At 40.4% G+C, this 23,579-nt stretch overlaps 1 protein-coding gene across 4 annotated transcripts in view; it reads left to right on the top strand.

Annotated features, from left to right (window-relative positions):
• Positions 1-23,579, top strand: part of eif2b3 (eukaryotic translation initiation factor 2B, subunit 3 gamma) — an 84,415-nt gene that overhangs the window by 9,278 nt on the left and 51,558 nt on the right. For all 4 annotated transcript variants that reach the window (XM_034183137.1, XM_034183140.1, XM_034183139.1 and 1 more), the window contains 2 exons: positions 16,699-16,858; positions 16,930-17,041. In XM_034183137.1, the coding sequence (XP_034039028.1) occupies positions 16,699-16,858; positions 16,930-17,041 (272 nt within the window). The remainder of the gene's footprint in view (positions 1-16,698; positions 16,859-16,929; positions 17,042-23,579) is intronic.

The raw sequence follows: 23,579 nt of genomic DNA, 5'->3' as shown, positions 1-23,579 counted from the left end.
ACCAAAATGTTCAATCTTTGTCTAATCAGACCAAAGAATTTTGTTTCTCATGGTCTGAGAGTCCTTCAAGTTTGTGTTGGTAAACTCCAGGTGGACTGCCATGTGCTTTTTACTAAGAGTGGCTTCTGTCTGGCCACTCTACCAGAGAGTGAGAGGGAGGTTGGACTTCCTGTCTGTTGGTCAGTTACACAACAGGTGGAGATTTTGCAACTTGCAAGACATATCGTTCAAATAAAGTTGTCATGAAATAGATTTTCAATCAATAGCAGTATAAACCATTAAAATGTCTGGAATTATAGTCAGAGTCAAAAAGTAGGTAACTTTATAGAGTGGGGGCTTAGATGGGCATTCTCTGTGCTGTTGGCTGACAACTTATGTATTTCCCTCACAGGTCACTAAGATTCTCATTTCTCTCTTTTTTTAGAAAACACAACCACCATGCGCAAGCACATGTTTGCACATGCATTCGTGATATTGCCGACCCCCATGTGGGTCACAGATCCTTTCTGCTTATCCCTTCATTTCTCCTCTCATCCAGTTTTGTCTATATGGATGAGATCATGGTTAATATTTACACTCCCAGTGCTGCCATTTACCCAGTGCACATTTAGTTTCATCCTGTAGTCAAGCACATCTGTGCAGCATTTGTGTTTAGGTATGTTAGGGCATATGCCATCCTGCTGTATACGCCATAGTTTGAACTGATGTCCCATTACTATGAAGACATGTTTGTATGAGGATTTGTGTAGTTTAGAAATGTTGACATATTTCTAAAGCATATGCTCATGTTTACTGTTTGATTATCAATGATTGCCATAAGGTTGGCTTCGGATTGCAGAGTGTATAGAGTAATGTATACACTGCAATTACTGCATTACATTTGGTTCCTCCAGAGTTTGTAGGAATGGGAGAAATATCTACAGCTGGGTTTCCCAAACTGTGGGGCATGTGACCTTGGGCGTGTGCATATTTGTATAAAGTGGTGTGCAAGAGAAAATTTGTAATGGCAGAAAATACTAAAAAACTGACAAACACAGGGTATTTTCACACATGGAAGTCCAGAACAAGGTCTGAAGCAAGGTACATGTTTGCATACATTAGGTCTGGTTAGTTTGGTTACACAGTGCAGTGTTGTGGTCGGACCAAAGAACTTTGCACTTGCATCCTGGTGTTATCAACTTTGTAGGCTGTATCTCCGCACACTTGACATGGATTGACTTGTAAACATGCATGCGTTTGTTGTCAGTATGAACTGGGAAAAATGAATGAACAGATTTTGGATAAATGATTATTTGCACAAGACGGTACCTGCCTGAATGTCAAACAATCATTTGTTTGTTTTTTTTCTTTTTTGGAGTGAGAGGTGAGCAATTTCACAACATTTGCCCAGCGTGAATTTTATTCATTTATTCATTCAAACCGTGTGAACTAAATTTTGAGTTAGTTCTTGTGAAATGCGAATTTGCACAACACTGGTTATTGTTATTCTTTTTTTGCAAGGGGGGTGGGTGGTGGTAAAGGCAGAGATGGGTACACTAACTTAGTCAGGACTAGTTGATTACCTGCCCCAGGGTTGGTTTGATTCAGAGACTGAAATGAAAACTACATCTTTACCAACAACGCTATCACCTCCTACATATCCTGGATTCCAGAGAACTGACTAAAGCTACCTCAAGATGACACAACTGTTACTACTACTACTACTGCTTCTTGCAAAAATGAAGCAGTTAAAAGTTCAAAGGAAAAAGAAGAGAATACAAAAGTATGACACTAAGCTTTCAGCACATTTGCCGATGATGATGCAGCACAAAAGTGTCTCTCTCCTTAACTACAACTACTACTACTACTACTAAAGTGTTCAGTGGCATATGATATGTCACTCCCCGTATGTCAAAGTATATGTGTGCCAAGTTTGGCTCAATTCTGCAGCACACAAGTGATTCTCTCCTTGACAACAACAACTGCTACTACTACTGCTGTTACTACTACTACTATTAAAGTGCTCAGTAGCATAAGGTATTTCACTCCCCATATGGCAAAGTATGTGCCAAGTTTAGCTCACTTCTGCAGCACACGTGTCTCTCTCCTTAACAATTGCTACTGTTACTACTACTACTACTACTACTACTACTAATAATAATAATAAAATGCTCTATACCTTATGTCACTCCCTGTATGTCAAAGTATATGTGTGCCAGGTTTGGCTGAATTCCGAGGTGCAGTTTGGACAGGACAGGGACATAAGAGGTTTGTTAGAAAACTATCGGACCTTTTTATTTTTTTCAAAAACCTGATGGATTTGAATCACGTGTGCTTGCATGAGCCAACCTTGAACCTTCCTGCGCATGTGTGAATTTTTTCATGCCTGTCGGTTGCGTCATTTGCTTGTAAGCAGCCTTTGTGTGAGGATGGGTGGAGTCTCTCGTCGTTTTTTCTTTGCAAGGAAATGGCGGAATGACTGGAGCAGCACGACTGCGTCAAATTTTGCCAGAAATTGGGCGACAGCCAGGTGGAAACCATTCGGATTATTCAGACGGCTTTCGGTGACGATCCTATGGGCATCACACAGATTAAGGAGCGGTACAACCGGTTTAAAGACGTCCGCACAACGGTGGCGAGTGAGCCACGCTCCGGGCAGCCATGAACACGCAGAAACGACCGGATCATTCCAAAGTGAACGCTGTGGTGATGTGGGACCGTTGTGTGACTATCCGAGAAATTGCGGAAGAGGTGGACATCAGCACTTTTTCGCCACATTCCACTGTGACAGAAGATTTTACCATGAAAAGAGTGGCGGCGAAATTCATCGGCACGAAGCTGATTGCGGAACAAAAGCGCCACCGTGTTGAAGTCTCCCAGGACATGTTGTAACATGCCCAGCTCGTCAACCATTCGGAAGATTCATGCGGCTTTCGGTGGCTTTTCAGTTGTGTGACTATCCAAGAAATTGTGGACGAGGTGAGCATGCAAAGAAAAAAACGACGAGAGATTCCACCCATCCTCACACAAAGGCTGCTTACAAGCAAATGACGCAACCGACAGGCGTGAAAAAAATCACGCATACGCACGAAGGTTCAAGGTTGGCTCATGCAAGCACACGTGATTCAAATCCATCAGGTTTTTGAAAAAATAAAAAGGTCTGATACTTTTCTAACAGACCTCATATACACACGTACAGTTGTCTCTTAGTATAAAAAAATGTTTTTTGCACTGCATGATCTCTTTAATCGCTGTTTTTTTTTTTTGTGTGTGTGTGTGTGTAAATCAAATTTTTGTGTTCACGTCTGCTCCTTGAAAGCTGAAACCTGCATGAAAACTTTACGAATTAATGCTTTGTACACAATTTTTCATATATATATATATATATATATATATATATATATATAATAGTGGCTTTGTTTAAATGAGGGTCTAGTACAAATGTTAACTGGTTCACAAACTAAAATCACATTTTAATCATATTTCCATGACCATTAAGTTAGGGCTTTACATGAAATTAAATTGAAAGTGTGTTACATCCATAAGAAAAGTGGTTGACTCAAACCTCACTAAGCACTGCAGTGATCTAAGTGTTGTGGATGCACTGAAATGATTAATGATTGACTTTTTATTTTCTCAATGTTACCGTTCATCTGTGTTATTAAAAACCAATATTTGGTCCGGTGGAGGTTCTTGTTGGCCTGGCAGACCGCCAGGCCTATACTATTGTAGGGGAAACACTGGTATTATTATCTTAACTAAGATTGAAGTGAACATATAAAAGAGTTACCTGTTTTATTATACAATTTAAAAGTCCATTTTTAATTGTGCCGTTGGCCCCAAGAATCGAAAAGAAACATAAAATACCAAATGATTCCCATTCTTGGCAACAGTTTCCTAAATGTACTGTTGTGCACCTCATCTGTTTGGAGTGTACCTCACCATCCTGTGCATTTGGAACCATAGTAACTGACAGCTATTTAAAGCTGATCTTATAGAATAATTTTCTTTTGACTCTCTGACATAAATTGTTACATTTGTGGCTATCAGTACATTTAATGGAGTTTCCTGTTATATATAAATAGATTTGGGTTTTTTTTCCTCCCTGAACTCATTTAATGAGTACATCAGATACTTTAAGCACACTTGAAAAATACTAGCTCCAGCAGGCTTCCTTTGGGAATATTGATGTTGCTAATCCTTTGAACAGCCAGCTAGATTAGAGGCATAGAATTGCACACTGTAGAGTGATGAGTGAAGAACCGTACCTGTGGTCTGTCAAATCCCAACTGAGCAATCACTCAAACCGTCACACTGATGCACGAGTACAGGATGTACACACACACACACACTCGGTCATCTCTTCACACAAACACCCTCTCATCAGGGGATAAAATATTTACAGGAATCTACGTTGATTCTGGATAAGAGTAGACTATTCTTTTTGAGTTTTGAAAAGGGAGATTTACAGCTGCATATTTTGTTTTTGTTCAGTGTTCAAAGAGTAAAGTTGCACAAAAGTAGATGGATATACCGGATTATGATTGAGATCTTTTAACAATAAGCCACACTAGTGAAAGGAATACTTGACACGCATGTTTTTCTTTGTGTGCCTGAAGCCTATTTGACATTTTATTATGATTCAGCAGTAATCTACTTGACAGAATGAGCATGTAGAATCCCTCAAAAACTCTATATCCTCATGTTGTGCCAGTCATTGTGTAAGCCACAAGACATGAAGCTGCAGAACAAGAAAGCGAAGATCTAAATATTTTTGTGGAAGAGGGGCACGGCAAACTTGCCTGGATAAGGCTTAGAATCTTCTGTTTGTTTCTCCTATTAATCTTATTCTTTGTGTCTTTTCTTCTTTGCCGCTTCCTGCACAAGATAAACATCAGGTTTTAAAGGTCAGTATGTTGAGCTAGGACAAAATTTGGCCACATACCACCTTAGGATTGGTTGACATCGCTTGACACACAAGGTGAAATAATAATTTACAGTTATTAGATTTTTAATGGGACATCAAAAAACAAAACAAAAATTCAGGCCCTTTATATTAGAATTTCCAAAATCATGCTCTTTAAACTCACAGTGAAAGTAAATCTCTACAGTTTGATATAAATTAATTAAAAATCTAAAAGCCAAAATGATGGTGTGAATAAGTAAGTGCCCCCTTTAGTATAAGCACATGTAAACCATCACTTTTATATACAGTTTTCTTTGGACAAGTCAGGGGATGGATACGTGAACATTCCCAAGACACTGACTATGTATTGGACATTATTTACGTGAATTATGAAGAAATACAAACAGTATAGCACTCTATCGTAAATCTGTGTGGAGTAGATAGTTCTCAAAAACTGAGTGACTGTATAAGAAGGTGAAGAGTGAGGAAAGCCACCAAGACACCAGGACAGTACCCTGAAGAAGTTATAGATTTCTGTGGCTGTGATTGTAGAAATTGTGCAAAGTGCAGGTTTTGAGTGTTGCATCACCAGTTAGACAGCTTCATGATGTAGTGGTATAGAGAAGGTTTCTATAAAAAAAAAAGAAAGGGAAAAAAAACACTTGAAAGTTCAGCTACAATTTGCCAGAAGGCACATTGGAGATTCAAGCATAGATTTGATGTTTTGTTGAAAGAAAATTATTCTCTGTGCAACTCCACTAAGAAAGCAGGAGTGGTGATACAAAATGCAAAACTTGCACTAAGCGCACTCTCTTCAATCACAGCCACAGAAGTCTATAACTTCTTCAGAGTTGTCCTAGTGTCTTGGTGGATTTCCTCACCACTTTTCATCCTGCAATCCTGCAAGCGGTTGCAGGATGCGGGACTTCTCTGTGTTCCCAGGGTGAAGTAGTAGTCAGCAGGTCAAAGAGCCTTTTCGTATCGTGCACCCACACTGTGGAACAGTCTTCCTGTGACCGTGAGGCAGTCGGAGTTCATGGACATTTTTAAGTCAAGACTGAAAATCAATTTTTATTCTCTTTCTTATGAATAGTTTTTATTTTTTATCTGTTTTATTCTTTTACTTCTGTTTTTATTTATGTATTTGAATTTTTTAAATTCATTTTTAATTATTTATTAAAATTTATGCTGAATTGTTTTATGTAAGGCGGCTTGAGATGGCTTTTGCTGTGATTTGGTGCATTATAAGGTAATTAAATTAAATAAAATTATACAGTCACTCAGTTTTTGAGAACCATCTACTCCACACAGATTTACCATAGAGTGCTATACTGTTTGTATTTCTTCATAATTCATGCAAATAATGTCCAAGATATGGTCAGTGTCTTGGGAATGTTCATGTATCCATCCCCTGACTTGTCTGAAGAAAACTATATAAAGGTTTCCATGTGCTATACTAAAGGGGGCACTTACTTATTCACACCATCATTTTGGCTTTTAGATTTTTAATTAATTTATATCAAACTGTAGAGATTTACTTTCACTGTGAGTTTAAAGAGCATGATTTTGGAAATTCTACTATACCATGCCTGAATTTTTGTTTTGTTTTTTGATGTCCTAATAAAAATCTAACATGTAAAGGTTCAGTGGAGGCAAACACATTTTCACAGCACTGTACATATTCTCAAGTATCTGAACTGGGAAGCTCAGTAGTTGTTCTGCATGTAATGGGTGTCAATATGTGTCAGAAGTGCACCATTGTGCAACTTTCTCATGGCATAAAAAGCTTTAGTTGTTATGTTAAGTTGTATTAGCAGTAGCAACTCAGATGAGGAGGAGTATCATTTGCATTGTGAGTGAACATCAGCTGTTGTCTCGGCCAAAAGTTTTGACATGACAGGGATTACGTGTTTTAAAATTTTTGCTACTTAAGATAATTTTTTCACATTTGTATGGTATGCATAAGAAACAGTTATAAGAATTTTACAAGATTCAAAGTGTTTTATTGGCAAATAACCTTATGTAGAGTTGATGCAGTGTTGACTCTTCTTCATGAGTAAAAACGTGACTGATGCAGATCCATTCTTTTCTTATAGCTGCTCAAGGTTGATCAGTTTGTGGGGCTCTGCTTGTTTGCTTGCCTTTTTTGAGGATTAACCACAGGCTCTCAGTCGGATTACAATCTGGAGAGTTTCGGCTTTGGAACCAAAATTTCAATGTGGTGATCTCCAAACCATTTCATTATCACTTTTGTCTTGTGATATGGTGCTCCATCGGGCTGGAAAATGCACAGATCTTCATCAAATTGCTCCTCGATCATTGGGACAAGTTGCTGTTGGAGGATGTTTTGAGACCATTTTTTTTATTCATGGAAGTGTTTTTGGGTAGAATGTTGACTGACCCCATTCCCTTGACCAACATCCAACCCTGCACATTCATGATCTCATCACTTGTAGCGTTCATCTTTTCCCTGGATTGTCAATATTCCAGATGTCCCAGTCAATTGGAAGGGAGCTTCATCACAGAAGATGACTTTGCACCAGTTACCTGCCTTCCAACCCTTGTACTTTCTGCAGATTTTCAGTTTGTCCTTGATGTTTTTCTTGGAGTGAAGTGGCTTCTTTAGAGCCAACCACCTCTACTGGTGGTTGGCTCTCACTGCGGTATTGTATCACTTCCTGTTCCGGAGCACAGCGGTGTTTTGCTGTATCTGTTAGCTGTTTAATCTGCGCAGTTAGATTGATCTAGTTAACTAGATAATGATTTGTTTCACAGTGTAATCTTCACGTGCCTTAACTAAAGCACTCCCTCTGCTGAGTCACCTCTAAATTATTTACACATTATTCACTTTGTGTGTTTTTAGGAATCCGCTAGCTTAGCGCAGCTACTAGCTCTTAGCCGGTTTAGCATGGTGGCTTCTCCTGTCTCTCCCGCACTTTTCTGCTCTGGGTGTGAAATGTTTAGTTATTCCTCTGCCTCCTTTAGCAGTAATGGTACTTGTAATAAGTGTAGCTTATTCGTAGCTTTGGAGGCCAGGCTGGGCGAATTGGAGACTCGGCTCCGCACCTTGGAAAATCCTACAGCTAGCCAGGCCCCTGTAGTCGGTGTGGACCAAGGTAGCTTAGCCGCCGTTAGTTCCCCTCCAGCAGATCCCGAGCAGCCGGGAAAGCAGGCCAACTGGGTGACTGTGAGGAGGAAGCGTAGTCCTAAACAGAAGCCCCATGTACACCGCCAACCCGTTCACATCTCTAACCCACTCGGCGACACACCCGCCAAGGAACAAACTCTGGTTATTGGCGACTCTGTTTTGAGAAATGTGAAGTTAGCGACACCAGCAACCATAGTCAGTTGTCTTCTGGGGGCCAGAGCAGGCGACATTGAAGGAAAGTTGAAACTGCTGGCTAAGGCTAAGCGTAAATTTGGTAAGATTGTAATTCACGTCGGCAGTAATGACACCCGGTTACGCCAATCGGAGGTCACTAAAATTAACATTGAATCGGTGTGTAACTTTGCAAAAACAATGTCGGACTCTGTAGTTTTCTCTGGGCCCCTCCCCAGTCGGACCGGGAGTGACATGTTTAGCCGCATGTTCTCCTTGAATTGCTGGCCATCTGAGTGGTGTCCAAAAAATGAGGTGGGCTTCATAGATAATTGGCAAAGCTTCTGGGGAAAACCTGGTCTTGTTAGGAGAGACGGCGTCCATCCCACTTTGGATGGAGCAGCTCTCATTTCTAGAAATCTGGCCAATTTTCTTAAATCCTCCAAACCGTGACTATCCAGGGTTGGGACCAGGAAGCAGAGTTGTAGTCTTACACACCTCTCTGCAGCTTCTCTCCCCCTGCCATCCCCTCATTACCCCATCCCCGTAGAGATGGTGCCTGCTCCCAGACCACCAATAACCAGCAAAAATATATTTAAGCATAAAAATTCAAAAAGAAAAAATAATATAGCACCTTCAACTGCACCACAGACTAAAACAGTTAAATGTGGTCTATTAAACATTAGATCTCTCTCTTCTAAGTCCCTGTTAGTAAATGATATAATAATTGATCAACATATTGATTTATTCTGCCTTACAGAATCCTGGTTACAGCAGGATGAATATGTTAGTTTAAATGAGTCAACACCCCCAAGTCACACTAACTGCCAGAACACTTGTAGCACGGGCCGAGGCGGAGGATTAGCAGCAGTCTTCCACTCCAGCTTATTAATTAATCAAAAACCCAGACAGAGCTTTAATTCATTTGAAAGCTTGACTCTTAGTCTTGTCCATCCAAATTGGAAGTCCCAAAAACCAGTTTTATTTGTTGTTATCTATCGTCCACCTGGTCATTACTGTGAGTTTCTCTGTGAATTTTCGGACCTTTTGTCTGACTTAGTGCTTAGCTCAGATAAGATAATTATAGTGGCCGATTTTAACATCCACACAGATGCTGAGAATGACAGTCTCAACACTGCATTTAATCTATTGTTAGACTTGATTGGCTTTGCTCAAAATGTAAATGAGTCCACCCACCACTTTAATCATACCTTAGATCTTGTTCTGACTTATGGTATGGAAATTGAAGACTTAACAGTATTCCCTGAAAACTCCCTTCTGTCTGATCATTTCTTAATAACATTTACATTTACTCTGATGGACTACCCAGCAGTGGGGAATAAGTTTCATTACAGTAGAAGTCTTTCAGAAAGCGCTGTAACTAGGTTTAAGGATATGATTCCTTCTTTATGTTCTCCAATGCCATATACCAACACAGGGCAGAGTAGCTACCTAAACTCTGTGAGTGAGATAGATTATCTCGTCAATAGTTTTATATCCTCATTGAGGACAACTTTGGATGCTGTAGCTCCTCTGAAAAAGAGAGCCTTAAATCAGAAGTGCCTGACTCCGTGGTATAACTCACAAACTTGCAGCTTAAAGCAGATAACCCGTAAGTTGGAGAGGAAATGGCGTCTCACTAATTTAGAAGATCTTCACTTAGCCTGGAAAAAGAGTCTGTTGCTCTATAAAAAAAGCCCTCCGTAAAGCTAGGACATCTTACTACTCATCACTAATTGAAGAAAATAGGAACAACCCCAGGTTTCTTTTCAGCACTGTAGCCAGGCTGACAAAGAGTCAGAGCTCTATTGAGCTGAGTATTCCTGTAACTTTAACTAGTAATGACTTCATGACTTTCTTTGCTAATAAAATTTTAACTATTAGACAAAAAATTACTCGTAACCATCCCAAAGACATATCGTTCTCTTTGGCTGCTTTCAGTGATGCCGGTATTTGGTTAGACTCTTTCTCTCCGATTGTTCTGTCTGAGTTATTTTCATTAGTTACTTCCTCCAAACCATCAACATGTCTATTAGACCCCATTCCTACCAGGCTGCTCAAGGAAGCCCTACCATTAATTAATGCTTCGATCTTAAATATGATCAATCTATCTTTATTAGTTGGCTATGTACCACAGGCTTTTAAGATGGCATTACTTAAAAAGCCATCACTTGACCCAGCTATCTTAGCTAATTATAGGCCAATAGGTATTAAAGGCACTGCGCTGCGGTGGTTTGAATCATATTTATCTTATAGATTACAAATTGTTCATGTAAATGCGGAATCTTCTTCACAGACTAAGGTTAATTATGGAGTTCCAGAAGGTTCTGTGCTAGGAAGTTCCCTGAAAAGCCTTCAGTTAATTCAAAATGCTGCAGCTAGAGTACTAACGGGGACTAGATGGAGAGAGCATATTTCACCAATATTGGCCTGTCTTCATTGGCTCCCTGTTAATTCTAGAATAGAATTTAAAATTCTTCTTCTTACTTATAAGGTTTTGAATAATCAGGTCCCATCTTATCTTAGGGACCTCATTATACCATATCACCCCAATAGAGCGCTTTCGCTCTCAGACTGCAGGCTTACTTGTAGTTCCTAGGATTTGTTAGAGTAGAATGGGAGGCAGAGCCTTCAGCTTTCAGGCTCCTCTACTGTGGAACCAGCTCCCAATTCGGATCAGGGAGACAGACACCCTCTCTACTTTTAAGATTAGACTTAAAACTTTCCTTTTTGCTAAAGCTTATAGTTAGGGCTGGATCAGGTGACCCTGAACCATCCCTTAGTTATGCTGCTATAGACTTAGACTGCTGGGGGGTTCCCATGACGCACTGAGTGTTTCTTTCTCTTTTTGCGCTGTATGCACCACTCTGTATTTAATCATTAGTGATTGATCTCTGCTCCCCTCCACAGCATGTCTTTTTCCTGGTTCTCTCCCTCAGCCCCAACCAGTCCCAGCAGAAGACTGCCCCTCCCTGAGCCTGGTTCTGCTGGAGGTTTCTTCCTGTTAAAAGGGAGTTTTTCCTTCCCACTGTCGCCAAGTGCTTGCTCACGGGGTTGTTTTGGCCGTTGGGGTTTTTCCGTAATTATTGTATGGCTTTGCCTTACAATATAAAGCGCCTTGGGGCAACTGTTTGTTGTGATTTGGCGCTATATAAATAAAATTGATTTGATTTGATTTGATTCTTTTCTGCTCTCCATGATACCAGGCAGTTGTCCAAAATTTTCAAATCACTGTGCATGCAGATGCATTCACACCTGATTTTGTACCCAACGTCTCAGGAAGACATGGTTCTGGTTGGTGCTTGCTGGGCTTTTTTAATTTTTTTTTCGCTTGATGTACTTGATGATGCAGTCAGTATTTTTAGCAGCAATTTCCTTGCATATGATGCCATTTATTTGCAAAGCAATGATGGCTGCACAAGTTGCCACAAAAAAAACAAGAAAAAAACAAAGCAACTGAAGCAACAAAGTCTATGAAACACAAAATTAGTGTTACTGCCAAAACTGATGGCCATGACTGTACCTTCAAGATTTGGGGATGGATTGGTTGTCTGACTGAGTGGTTACCATCTAGGAACCAGGGCAGTTACATAGTGTGGTAGGTGTGGTGACATGTGGTATGCTCCCAGTCCTGATCTGACCTGAGCAGCATTGAATATGCTGTGTGATTAAATGGATGCCATTTTTGAACATTGCACTAGTTTTCAATGCAATCAGTTCATTTATTTGTTTCACATGGTTACCATTTCTCAGTAGTAGGATGTAGTTTGCTGAAATTTAACGATGACTGCAGGTGTTGTGAAAATGGTTATAGATTAGTTATTATCATGTAATTGGACAGCATAAGCGGAATTAGTGAAAGCTTTTACAAATAATTATGCTATGGTCAAATCCAAAAGTGATTTATTAAGAACATGCAACATGGATTTAACAAATTGATTAAAAAAAAAAAAGAACAACAGATAAATAATTTTGAAAGGACAGAGTCTGCATAATTGTGACAAAAACTTTCCTCGGGTACTTGTAATAAATATTTGGATTGATTTAGTAATGCAGGTTTTAAGCAAGTCATTTACCCTTTGGGTTGCATTTTTTTTCTTTTTTTTTTGTCTTTCTGTCTTTACATTTAATTATGGCAATTTTATCCATGCTGTAAAGGTCTGCAGTAATTAAAATGGTTTGTTGTTATGTAGGGATTAGTGTTGGATTGGTGTCAGCTATACATTCACGTTTGTGAAAGCTTGTGTGTGGTCCTGATCTGTCCAGAGATCTTTGCTGTTGAAAGGGTAAAGTGTCTCTGTCTCTCCAGCTGACTCCACTCCACTATCGCCTGATTGTGCCCTTGTGTGGAGGGATTTTGCAGTCACTTTTTTTTTCTTTTTTTTTTTACCCCATTTGTGTCTGTGTATGTGTGCATGCATGTGCATGTGTGTGTTTGTCTGTATTCAGTTTCTCAACAAGAGTGTTAAAATCCTTGTGTGCAATCGAGGGAGGAGCGAGTCGAAAGGTCTGAGAGTCTCAGTGTCAGTAGATCTCCTGCAGACACCTCCAACTTTGCCTTGGCGGCTTCCTGACGCCAGGTCCAGACCCGGTTATGCTAAGTTAACTTGAGGTCAGCTACATGACCTTTTAGCCTCTGATACCACACACAATGTATTGCTCTCTCAACATTGAACAGTATTTTTCTTTAATACTATAATGTTGCCTGGTTAAGTTGATTAGTTTCAGGTAGTCCTTAAAGTTGCGCTAAAACAAAAATCCTACCTTTGAAGTTATCTTCTCCATGCCTGAAACTTACTGGTATTTGTGAAAGCTGTGTTTTTATTTATATATTATTTTAAATATTGAAATACTTCAGTTGTATTAATAGTTGAAAGTATTTTTGTTGCCTTATTAAAGTGGCAACAGCATGGGGGCAGAGAGTCTGTGACTTTTCCCGGTGAATTCTGGCATTTGTCAGTGATGTATTCCGGCTCCTACTCTGTTCAATGCCTGTATAGACTTGGTGTTGGATATTGTTGAGGAGAAAAGCAACTTGCGCTCCTTTGTCAATAAGGAAAGGTTTACCAACCTTGACTTGGCAGACAGTACTGTGAACTCTGTGCAATCACTGACCGCTTCCATCTCACCTTTACCTCACGGCTTTCTGACAGTGGTTATTGATTTGCATATTTTCTTAATTCATGCTGTCTTTCCTGTTCAGTTATGTCTTCCTTCCTCCCTGCCACACCGACTGGTAAAGTTGTCTTTGTCACTAAGGCAGCTGATGCTAACAGTGGGATTAGCTCATACACCGACAGCCCACACCACTGGACAGACAGATGAATACCACACATATATTCTCACAAATCTTAGCAGACATGCCCCAGAAGTTAAACTGTTGGTGACTGTGTAAGTGATCGCTCATTGGAATTCTCAAGCAGCACTCGTGCATGATTTCAAGCCGAGAAGTTATTGCTGCTCACTGGGTGTCGTCAGTTGTTGGAAATGTCATTCCTCTTCTCCAGTGGCGGTGCTGGCCCACAGCCCATTTACAGTAGCTATGGACTTGTCTACTTTATTGTTTTTTTTTTCCTGTATATATCTTGTATAGTCCTGGATAAGTGGGGTGAGATTATAGTTTTAGATTACACGACTATCCTTGTATAGAACTCCATCTGGGAAAGTTGTCTGTTGACTGTATGTGTGTATTTGCATTGCTAGGATACTGTGTGAGGTAGGAGGAGAGAGAAAAGAGCCACCGTGAAGGTCGGGCAAGATAATTTAAACCTACCCTTGTGTCGCTTATTACATCAGACATTTAACGGCAATTTTAGCAAACAGGCAGATTGACAAGGAGCGTCGGCCTGCTTCATTTCACAGATACTCTGCTCAGTCAAAACAAAATTGGACAGAGAGCTTGAACAATCTGGCTGCGGTCTAGTGTGGACAGATGGGAAAACAGAGCGGTGAGAAGAGAGTAGGTGGTGATGCTGTCTTTGTTAACACCAGATGGTGTTAACCCCAACTATGCAGCAGTAAAGGAATGTATTTGCTGTCCAGGCATCAAAACAACAGCTTGAGACTGTGGCCATCCTTACTTCCATTGGAGTTTTTGTTCTTTATATACCATCATGGTTGTTTATATTGCAGTAGCAAGTACACATTGTGTTGTCCACCCAGTCACTGAAAGGCTTAGTAAACATCCCAGCTCTCTCAAAGTCAGAGTTATTGGCACCACTGATTGTCAACTACATAATTCTGAATATCTTCAGAAATAAATATCCGCCCCCCCCCCCCCCCAAAAAAAAACAGTTTTGTACAACAAAATATATAAAAATATGTTTAAAGCCTTTGAGCAACAACAGAAAAATGTGGTCTCAAGTAGTGAAAGAAAAAGAAAATGTACACTTGGCAATTACTGGCAGTCTAGTGATGAATTTAAATTGTTTCCTCAAAATATAAAACAAATAAGACTCACATGTGCTTAATCGTCAGTGTTTATATGACCAGACAGTGATAGCTGGTTTTATTGCATAAAAAAGGGGCTGATTGTTTCCAGTTTCTTTTTCACAATAGTGTAGACAAAAGACCTGTCTGAGAGCATCAGAAATGCTGTTTTCCGAAAACGACAATTCTAAAGGCTACAGTGCCGTTGGCAAAGATTTTGAAATCCCAGTTTCAACAGTTTTTAATGTTATCACGACATGTCACAGTCATAAAATTAAGATGCTTCCACGACGTGGTATTGAGAAGGAACTCTGTGAGAGATGTCTGAAGATTGGTGCAAATTGTGTGTGTGTGGATGGATGGGGAGGGGGGCCATGTAAGACATCTAAAGAGCGCCTTGCTGACTTGAAATAAAACCAAGTAGGGCTCCATTGGTGAAGGCCAAGGATGCCACCACTGTTGGGAGAAAGGCACATAAATACAATACTAATGTTTGCAGAATTTTCATAGGAATGCAGTGCATCATTTTCATAGCCAACAAACCAATCGATTGTATTAAATGAACGAAGAAATAGGAAGATTACAGAGGAGCAAAATATGTTGGTAAGTGTCAGAAGTGTCAGAGGTGAAGGTCTTTAGTTTTGCAGCAGGACATTGACTCAAATAATACATCCAACAGCACAAAAGATCAGTTGGAAAGTTAAGGATAGATTGCTTTTAAACTGTTTTTTGTCATTGGAAGATGCATTCTTCTGAACGTATAAGAACGTAAACACACACAGAAATGAAAGACTATCAAAAAATACTGTCAGATGGATGCAGGAACCATGTATGTGGCTTCAAGACAAAAAGTTTAGGAAAGGGTGCTAAAAATTGTGTTTGTGGTTCATTTTGTACATCATTCTACTTTTTTTCCCCTTTATTTTTTACAGCAACCTTGAAGATTTTATGAATTATTCTTTGTACTAACTCATTTAATTGAAATTTATTTCTGAAGATGTACTAACTTATGCACTTGAATATCAGGGATGGTTAACACTTACTCTATGTCAATGTCATCATGGCATGACCGAAAAGGCCCAGTCTTGACACTGCTTGACACTATTTCTGACAGATGCTACACGTGGATTTTGTGGGAAGCTTCTGTGGGTCTGCATCTTGCTCTATCTCCTTTCTTTTTCTCCTCTTCTCCTAAACTTAATAACATCTCTCTCTGTGTTGTCCTCGCTAGTTTTCCACACATGTGGCATTTGTAACAACAGAGAATAAGGAGCTTGGACCTCTGGTGTGACACACCCATCAAAATGTTTTACTCAGAATGTAGGTGGGATGTTGTCCACCAACTGTACGTCCCCACTCATATTTTTGGTGCTGCTCTTGTCTGTCACTCTCACCAGAATTAGCAGAGTTACCTTTCCCATTTTGTGTGCAACATGGAATTCAAAAGACAGCCATTCATCCATTAATTTCCAGCTTTTGCCTGTTTAACACATTTATTTTGTGATTAAGCCTGAACTACACTTTCACCATTCTTGGATTTCATTTCACCTGCACCTTCACACCACTGAGACTCGACTCTCCCTCATCATGCTCAGAGCAAAGAAAATACCAGACAGATATCAACAACAGGATAGTGAAAACTTGCTGTCATGTCCTGAGGTGTTTGTGTGCACCATTTGACTGTCATGATTTAGGTAACCCCATTTTATGAACATATTATATCCTCAGTGCGTGTGTGTATGTGTGTTTATATGCAAAAAATACTTGTAAAGCATATTGAAATTATCACAGATGGGATCATTTTGATAAAAATAGAGTAAAAGCCAGAAAGCTGTCTCTCTGGAGTCTGGGGTCTTCATATTGGCAAATCAAACATTAAGTAAACAATCCTGTAAAAATCCATGTTTTCCTGCTTGCGTTATGGTAATATTTTTGTTTTCAGACAGTATGTACATGTCTTAGTCTGACTTACTTCAGCTTAAAAACTGTTTTGGGTTAACATAAAAATTGTGTGGTGTTAAGACTCTTATGTCACTCACCTTTTGCTCTCATCATCCCTCTTCAGACAGACGTCCTGGTGCTGAGTTGTGACCTCATCACAGATGTGGCGCTTCACGAGGTGGTCGATCTGTTCCGTGTCCACAATGCAACATTGGCCATGCTAATGGCAAAAACCCATGAATTCACAGAGACCGTTCCAGGCCAGAAGGGCAAGAAAAAGACAGGTAACTTTAAACCTTCATGACAGAAGATAAGATGATTATTTGTTGTTAAATACTGTGTGTGTTTCTCACAGTGGAGCAGAGAGACTTTGTGGGTGTGGATCATTCAGGGAAGCGACTACTGTTCCTGGCCAGTGAGGCCGATCTGGAAGATGGACTGTTGGTTAGGAGGTCCATCATGAAGAAGTAAGTATCGTTTCTGGAGTATAAGTCGCACCTGTCCAAAAATGCCTCTTTAAGAGACAAGAGAGAAAAAAGTATGTAAGTCACCCCAGAGTATAAGTCGCATTTACCACTTCCTGCAACAAGAAGTAAAATTAACTTAACCACAGTATTACAGGGTTCTAGCTAGGATAAAATTTTAGCGTAGTGGTAATGTCGAGGGAGCGCAACGACCGAGGGGGGGGATGGTGAGGAAGGGGGGCAGCTTTTGAAAATTTAAGCAAAAAAAAATGGCCATTCTAGGAATACCCAAAGGGGAAAAGCCAGGTACGACAGCCCAAGTCCCTTCATCATGTCCAGAAGGCTGGGGAAGTTAAGTCAAGACTTAAAACCTATTTTTATTCTCTTTCTTATGAGTAGTTTTTATTTTATGTTTTATTCTTTTACTTCTGTTTTTTCTGTGTGAGGCACCTTGAGATTGCTTTTGTTGTAATTTGGCACTTTATAAGCTGATTAAATTGAAATTGAACATTTTATTGAGTCTTAAAGTAAATAAATATGAAATTGGCTACTGGATCCTTAAACTCTGGACATAATAAACTCTACATGGTGGATCCTTGATCTCTGGACATAAACAGAAATAAAATCTGTTAGTTTTTGTCAAAAGCATTTCCTTTTAGACATTATTATTGGCATGAATGTCTTTCCATATCTGAGCTGAGCTCTTACAGCTGTGCTGCAGGTCAGGTTTATAAAGAATGCAGGACGTCTCATTTTGGGAGGAAAAAACATTTTAGTTGATTGTAGTTTATTGTCTGTATTGCAACGTTTGTAAGAGCTGTCATTTTATTTAAAGCGGCAATTCGTTTTGAAGTTATTAATTCCGAGCAGACTCTGTCTCAGCAGAGAGCCGCGCAGCGTTTGGAACTGTGAAAATGGACCAGAGGACGATTCTTGTTTGTTGACTGCAATAAGACATGAGTCCCAGTTAGTAACTTTAATCCACAAAAACATGACTCATGATATTTTAATGGCTTTGAGAGGGGTTAAGAAGTGGACGTACCGCTTCTTAAGAGCAGCGAATCAAAGAGCCACGAGCCATTGAATCAAAGTATTGCTTCATTCACGCTTCAAACTGGAGTCGCGCTGCAGAAATGGTTGATTACACGGTCCAAAATTAGTGTAACGGTCCAAAATGATATCGTAACGGGCCGTAATGCAAGTTTGCGCTAGCTAGAACCCTGTATTATTCATTTATAAGGCACACGTGGTGTTAAGGAGCACAGCCATCAAAATTATTAATGTCACTATACCAGGCGCTAAGTGAGCTTCTTTAGGCTACTGAACAGATGATCATATGGAAGGTGAATGTGCAACGCAGTTAAACGTTTGAAAACTGGGCATTATTTATTTATTTATAGCACAAACACTGCTTTCGCAATCAGAAGCTACAAGGGAATTAATGTTATTGAAACAGTGGTAGTATTCAACAGTATTTCAACAGTATTGAAAGTGCAGACTAGATTTTACTTGAGTCTCTATGCAGAGCATGAAGCCAGCTGATAATTAACAATGGATTACCACACGCGGATCAAACAATTAGAGCCTGCTAACACAATACACACTCTGATGTTTGTGGATTTATTGTAGATTTCTTTTGTGTGTAGAACATTTCCTGAAGTGAATGACAGTTGTCCAACAAAAACAGTTTTATTTGCAAAAACAGATTACTATCAGACTGTAAATGTATTGTAATTTATATTTCACAATTATGATTGGGTGTAGAGACATTTGTGACATGTAGCCTACGCTACCTAATGCAGACAATATCAAGCAGCACAAAGCACACCCTCTGGCCCGCATGTGTGTGAAAGGGAGAGAGGAAGAGAAGATAGAATCATCACATCTTGGTGTGTTGTATGCTGCTTAGTCAGCTAGTAATACACTGCAATTTATTAATAACTTAGTGGGAATTCTGCTTTGTTACTTTTTGACCTGCTCCACCAGTACACACTATGTTCTGACCAAGCTTACCCACACCTGCCTGTTCCACAGGTCAACCTGCGGGGGCTAGCAGGTTACATTTTGACCCACGCGTCACTACTATAAGTGAAGTGAAGGAGTGATTATTCCATGTATTATATGAAATTCTGGAGTCAGAAATCAAGTGTTCTTAATGGAAAATGCCAGTGCATACCAGATTGCTTTAAAAAAGCACTTCAAATTGTGTCTACCAGGTTGGAACAACTGCTTATTTATAATCGCGAGAGAGAGACAGAGAGATGGTGGTTGGTTCATTAATTGTATGATTGCTTTGCTTTGTCTTCCATCTTGACCCCAACTCTGTAATTGTATCCATATGTCGTTGCACAATTTTTGGATGTGCATGCAGGTGAAGACCTCCGCACAGAACATTTGTGTCAGGGGGTGTGTTTCCATGTGACACACTTTTGGCCTTAACGACACTTAAAACATAAATCAAACTTTAAGTGTGAGGAGGACAGCAAATGTTTCAGTTCCTGCTCACTACCAGCGTGTTTTAGGGTTGTAGGTTTTGAGACGGGTGTGTGTGGGATTTTTCTTACCGCATGATTACGGCAGGTAGGTTTTTGTTCCTGAATCCTAAAATGCATGTATGTGTGAGAGCAAGCGCTTTGGGAGCTCGTAAATACTTCACGGAGTCAAAGGCACTGTAAATTCTGGCCAGTAAGAGGGGGGCCAAAGCAGCTGCTTTCCGCGGAACATAATCACAAGCCACACGTACTACCTCACTCTCTCGTTCTTTCACGTACACATGCATTCTACATACAGATTATACATTTACAAGACACCACGTGACACATAAACGTGAGGTGGAGAAAGCAGACGTTGCTTTCTCTGGCTGTGTTGTTGGTGAAACACATGGAGTCTCCACATATTTGTGGCTTGAACTGAAGAATGTGACCTCTATATTAACTCTGATCTTTTATACACACTCTTGCTGCACAAGAGCTTCAGTCATGCACAGTTTTACATGATTTATTCTGAATAATATATGTAATGACTAAATGGACCTGGCCATCAGAAGTATATGTGTGTGCAGTTAAAATGTTGAACTTGTTGATCGAGTCAGTGAGCTCTGTACTGATGTTTCTGCCTCTGGGTCCTCAGCATGTGAGATCAAGATACATCTGTGAAGAGTTTATGGAGTCATAAGGTCCCTTGACAGAGGTGTTTTTGGTCAAGATGATGCTTTTGCCATGAGAATGAAGGGCCCAAGTTTTCACAGGGTCCTTGGTGCTTCCTATTTAAGTCTATGATTGTGAGATTTGGAAAGCTAACTGGTGACCTAAGGTGGATGTCTTTAGTCTATTCATAGGATCCTTGGGTAATGCTAGAATGACTTTGTGTCAAATGAAGCGCTACTTATACCCCGTCATACTTATTCAGAATTAGCAGGAATTAAGCAGAATTGGCCGGAATGAAAAAAAATCAAAACTTGTGCCACATTGGAGCGGTAATTTCAAACAGACATAAATCCTTACAGCTTTGTAGGAATGCCGTTCAAATACTTAGAATGTGCCTCAATCGAGTGATTCTTGCTGTGTGTATCAGCCTTCAAATGCAGTTCAAATGTAGTTGGAACACAGTAGGAATACCCAGAATGGCGTAGGAATATTAAGAATGCACTCCGAATGCCGTACAAGTGCGGTTCGATTGCCCGAATACCACCCAAAGTCTTGTTGAAAGGTGCCTCGAATACTGTACAAATTCACCTCAAATGTAGTCAGGACGCTCCCGGAATGGCTGCCGAATATGGTCCAAACATCTAACAACCCAAGGAAAATGCATCTCGAATACTATGCATGTACTTCAAGTGTAATCCCGAAATAGATTCCGCCAGCACTCAAGGTGCATTCCGGCTCATTCGCAACACATTCGGGACATTCTGGAAGGTTTTGAAGTGGCTGATCATTTCAGTTCTCCCCTTGAACACCATTGGAATGTTTTGAATGCTGTTGGGATGTTAGAGTGCCGTCACAATGCAGTCAGAATACACTTCGAATGCCGTTCGATACATCTCCACTTCGACCGCACCTCGATTATTTTGAGCATTTGGGCCGACCATAGGAATGGGTCTGACTGTTTGGAATGCACACAGAATGTAGTCAGAGGTTCTAGAATGCACTTTGACTATTCCGGAATTTTTTCAACACATTGCTTGAGGTTTCTTCCTCAGAGGGATTTTTTCCTTACCACTGTTGCTGTGGGGGTTGGTGAGGTTAGACCTTACCTGTATGAAGCGCCTTGAGGCAACTCTGTTGTGATTTGGCACTATATAAAGGAAAATAAATTGAAATTCAAATTGAAATCCGGAATATACGGTGGATTTTCAGTCCGACAGCATTCCGGCTCATTCCGCCTCTAGTGTGACGGAGGTATTAGGGACACTCAGATAGATTTTATGTGCATTGTGAGGGAACATCAACTATGACATGTTGTCCGTCTGGTATGTTTCTCTGGACATAATCCAGCACACAGGTGCCTTAATGGTGAAGACCCCAGCAAATGGGAAAGGTCAAGGGGTCACCTACATTTCACCTGGTTCTGGAAGATGGGTTATCTTTTTATCGTTAAATTCACCATTACCTTCAAGAGGTGAAGATTGTCCATTTGTCTGCCTGGGTGATTGCCATCCTTGACCCAAAGCGGTTCCATAGTGTGGTGTGCGGATGCAACCGTCTCAATTCCAGATGTGTCTTGAGAATGAGGCATGGGTGGATTTGAACTGGTGCCCTTCTTTTTCGAAGCAACTGTGCTAACCTTTGTACTGCTATGTGTTAAAAACAATGTGTATTTCCCCATTGTCTCTCTTTAGCCATGTCTTCCTTATTCTGGTTATCAGTCCATCCAGCTCCTCAAGTCACGCTTCCTTTCATCTCTCTACTCCATTTTGAGTCCGATATAACTTTTTCCACTCTCTTCCTCTGAGGGTTTCCACATGGCTGAGGCCAAATATTCTGCACATTCGATTTTTTTTTTAATGTGGAAATTGCTTAAATGGTGTGAAAACACTCTGGCAGAGCCTTTCCTTATACAGTCTCCCATTTGTCAGGATATCACAGACGCATGCTTCGAGAAGTTGTTGATATGGCTTTTAATCAAACAATTGCTGAAATCATGACAGTGATTCAAGTGAAACTATCAATGTCATTTTGACACATTGTAAAGAATGCTTGCTTATTTTTTCTTTTACTTTTTAGTTCGAATGACAGTAAATTTAATTACTACACAGAGCAGCAGGGACCAGACACACATCTTACCTTCTGTCACCTTTACTTGACTTATGATCAAACTAAATACTGGAATGATTAAAATCTTTTAAATCCGAGTGAAATGTTTAACACAAAACATTCTGAAAATATGCCTCATGTTCAAAAATGTCAAAATTCTCCTTTAAGGGGTCCTTCACACATAGTGCGACTATGTACAACTCGGGGCGACACCCGTCGGAGCAGCTCGTATGAGCGCACCACGAAACGTCGCACCGACGGGCAGGCGTGCACGATGCCAGTGCAATGGTTCGTGCACGTGGGAACACTGCACCTTTTCACAGCAGCAAATCATGCAGCTGCTGTAAAAATACAAAAAAATGACATGCCACCCACGGGAATTGAACCCGCGCCAAAAGCTCTGATTGCCGGTCAGAAATTTCACCACTGAGCTACGATCGCTGTCCTGTGAAAGTTGCGGGAAACTACCTTATATCGGGAAGGACATGGACATATTTTTAAAATAACACACACACACACCATATAAAAACACCACATTGTATTGAATACCTCTTATCAAGCGGGCAATACAAGTATGATCTGTCTGTTCATCTGTAGATGACCCATGGTCACTGACATACAGTCATGAAATGACATGAATGATGAAGCAGTTCGTTCTTCTCATGTCCACATCTACTGGTCCGGTGTTTCCAGCTGGCCACACGTGCGTGTTCTGCCCGACACGCATCTTGTGGATGGCGCGCCGCAGCTCTTGTGGAACAGAGCTCACGTGGGTGACATGACAGTCAGATCGCCCACTGCGTGTTATGATCTGACGGTCCGTTTCAACATACGAGGGCTGTCAATAAAGTAAGGGTCCTTTTTATTTTTTTCAAAAACTATATGGATTTCATTCATATGTTTTTACGTTAGACATGCTTGAACCCTTGTGCGCATGCGTGAGTTTTTCCACGCCTGTCGGTGATGTCATTCGCCTGTGAGCACTCCTTGTGGGAGGAGTCGTCCAGCCCCTCGTCGGAATTCCTTTGTCTGAGAAGTTGCTGAGAGACTGGCGCGTTGTTTGATCAAAATGTTTTCTAAACCTGTGAGACACATCGAAGTGGACACGGTTCGAAAAATTAAGCTGGTTTTCAGTGAAAATTTTAACGGCTGATGAGAGATTTTGAGGTGATTCTGTCGCTTTAAGGACTTCCCACAGTGCGAGACGTCGCTTAGCGCTCTCAGCCGCCGTCGTCAGCCTGTTCAAGATGAAAACCTCCACATTTCAGGCTCTATTGATCCAGGACGTC

The sequence above is a fragment of the Thalassophryne amazonica genome, chromosome 12 (genome assembly GCF_902500255.1).
Source record: "Thalassophryne amazonica chromosome 12, fThaAma1.1, whole genome shotgun sequence".
NCBI classification, from domain to species: Eukaryota; Metazoa; Chordata; class Actinopteri; order Batrachoidiformes; family Batrachoididae; genus Thalassophryne; species Thalassophryne amazonica.
Note: the sequence above shows the minus strand (reverse complement) of the source record. Positions and strands in the feature narration are given on the sequence as shown.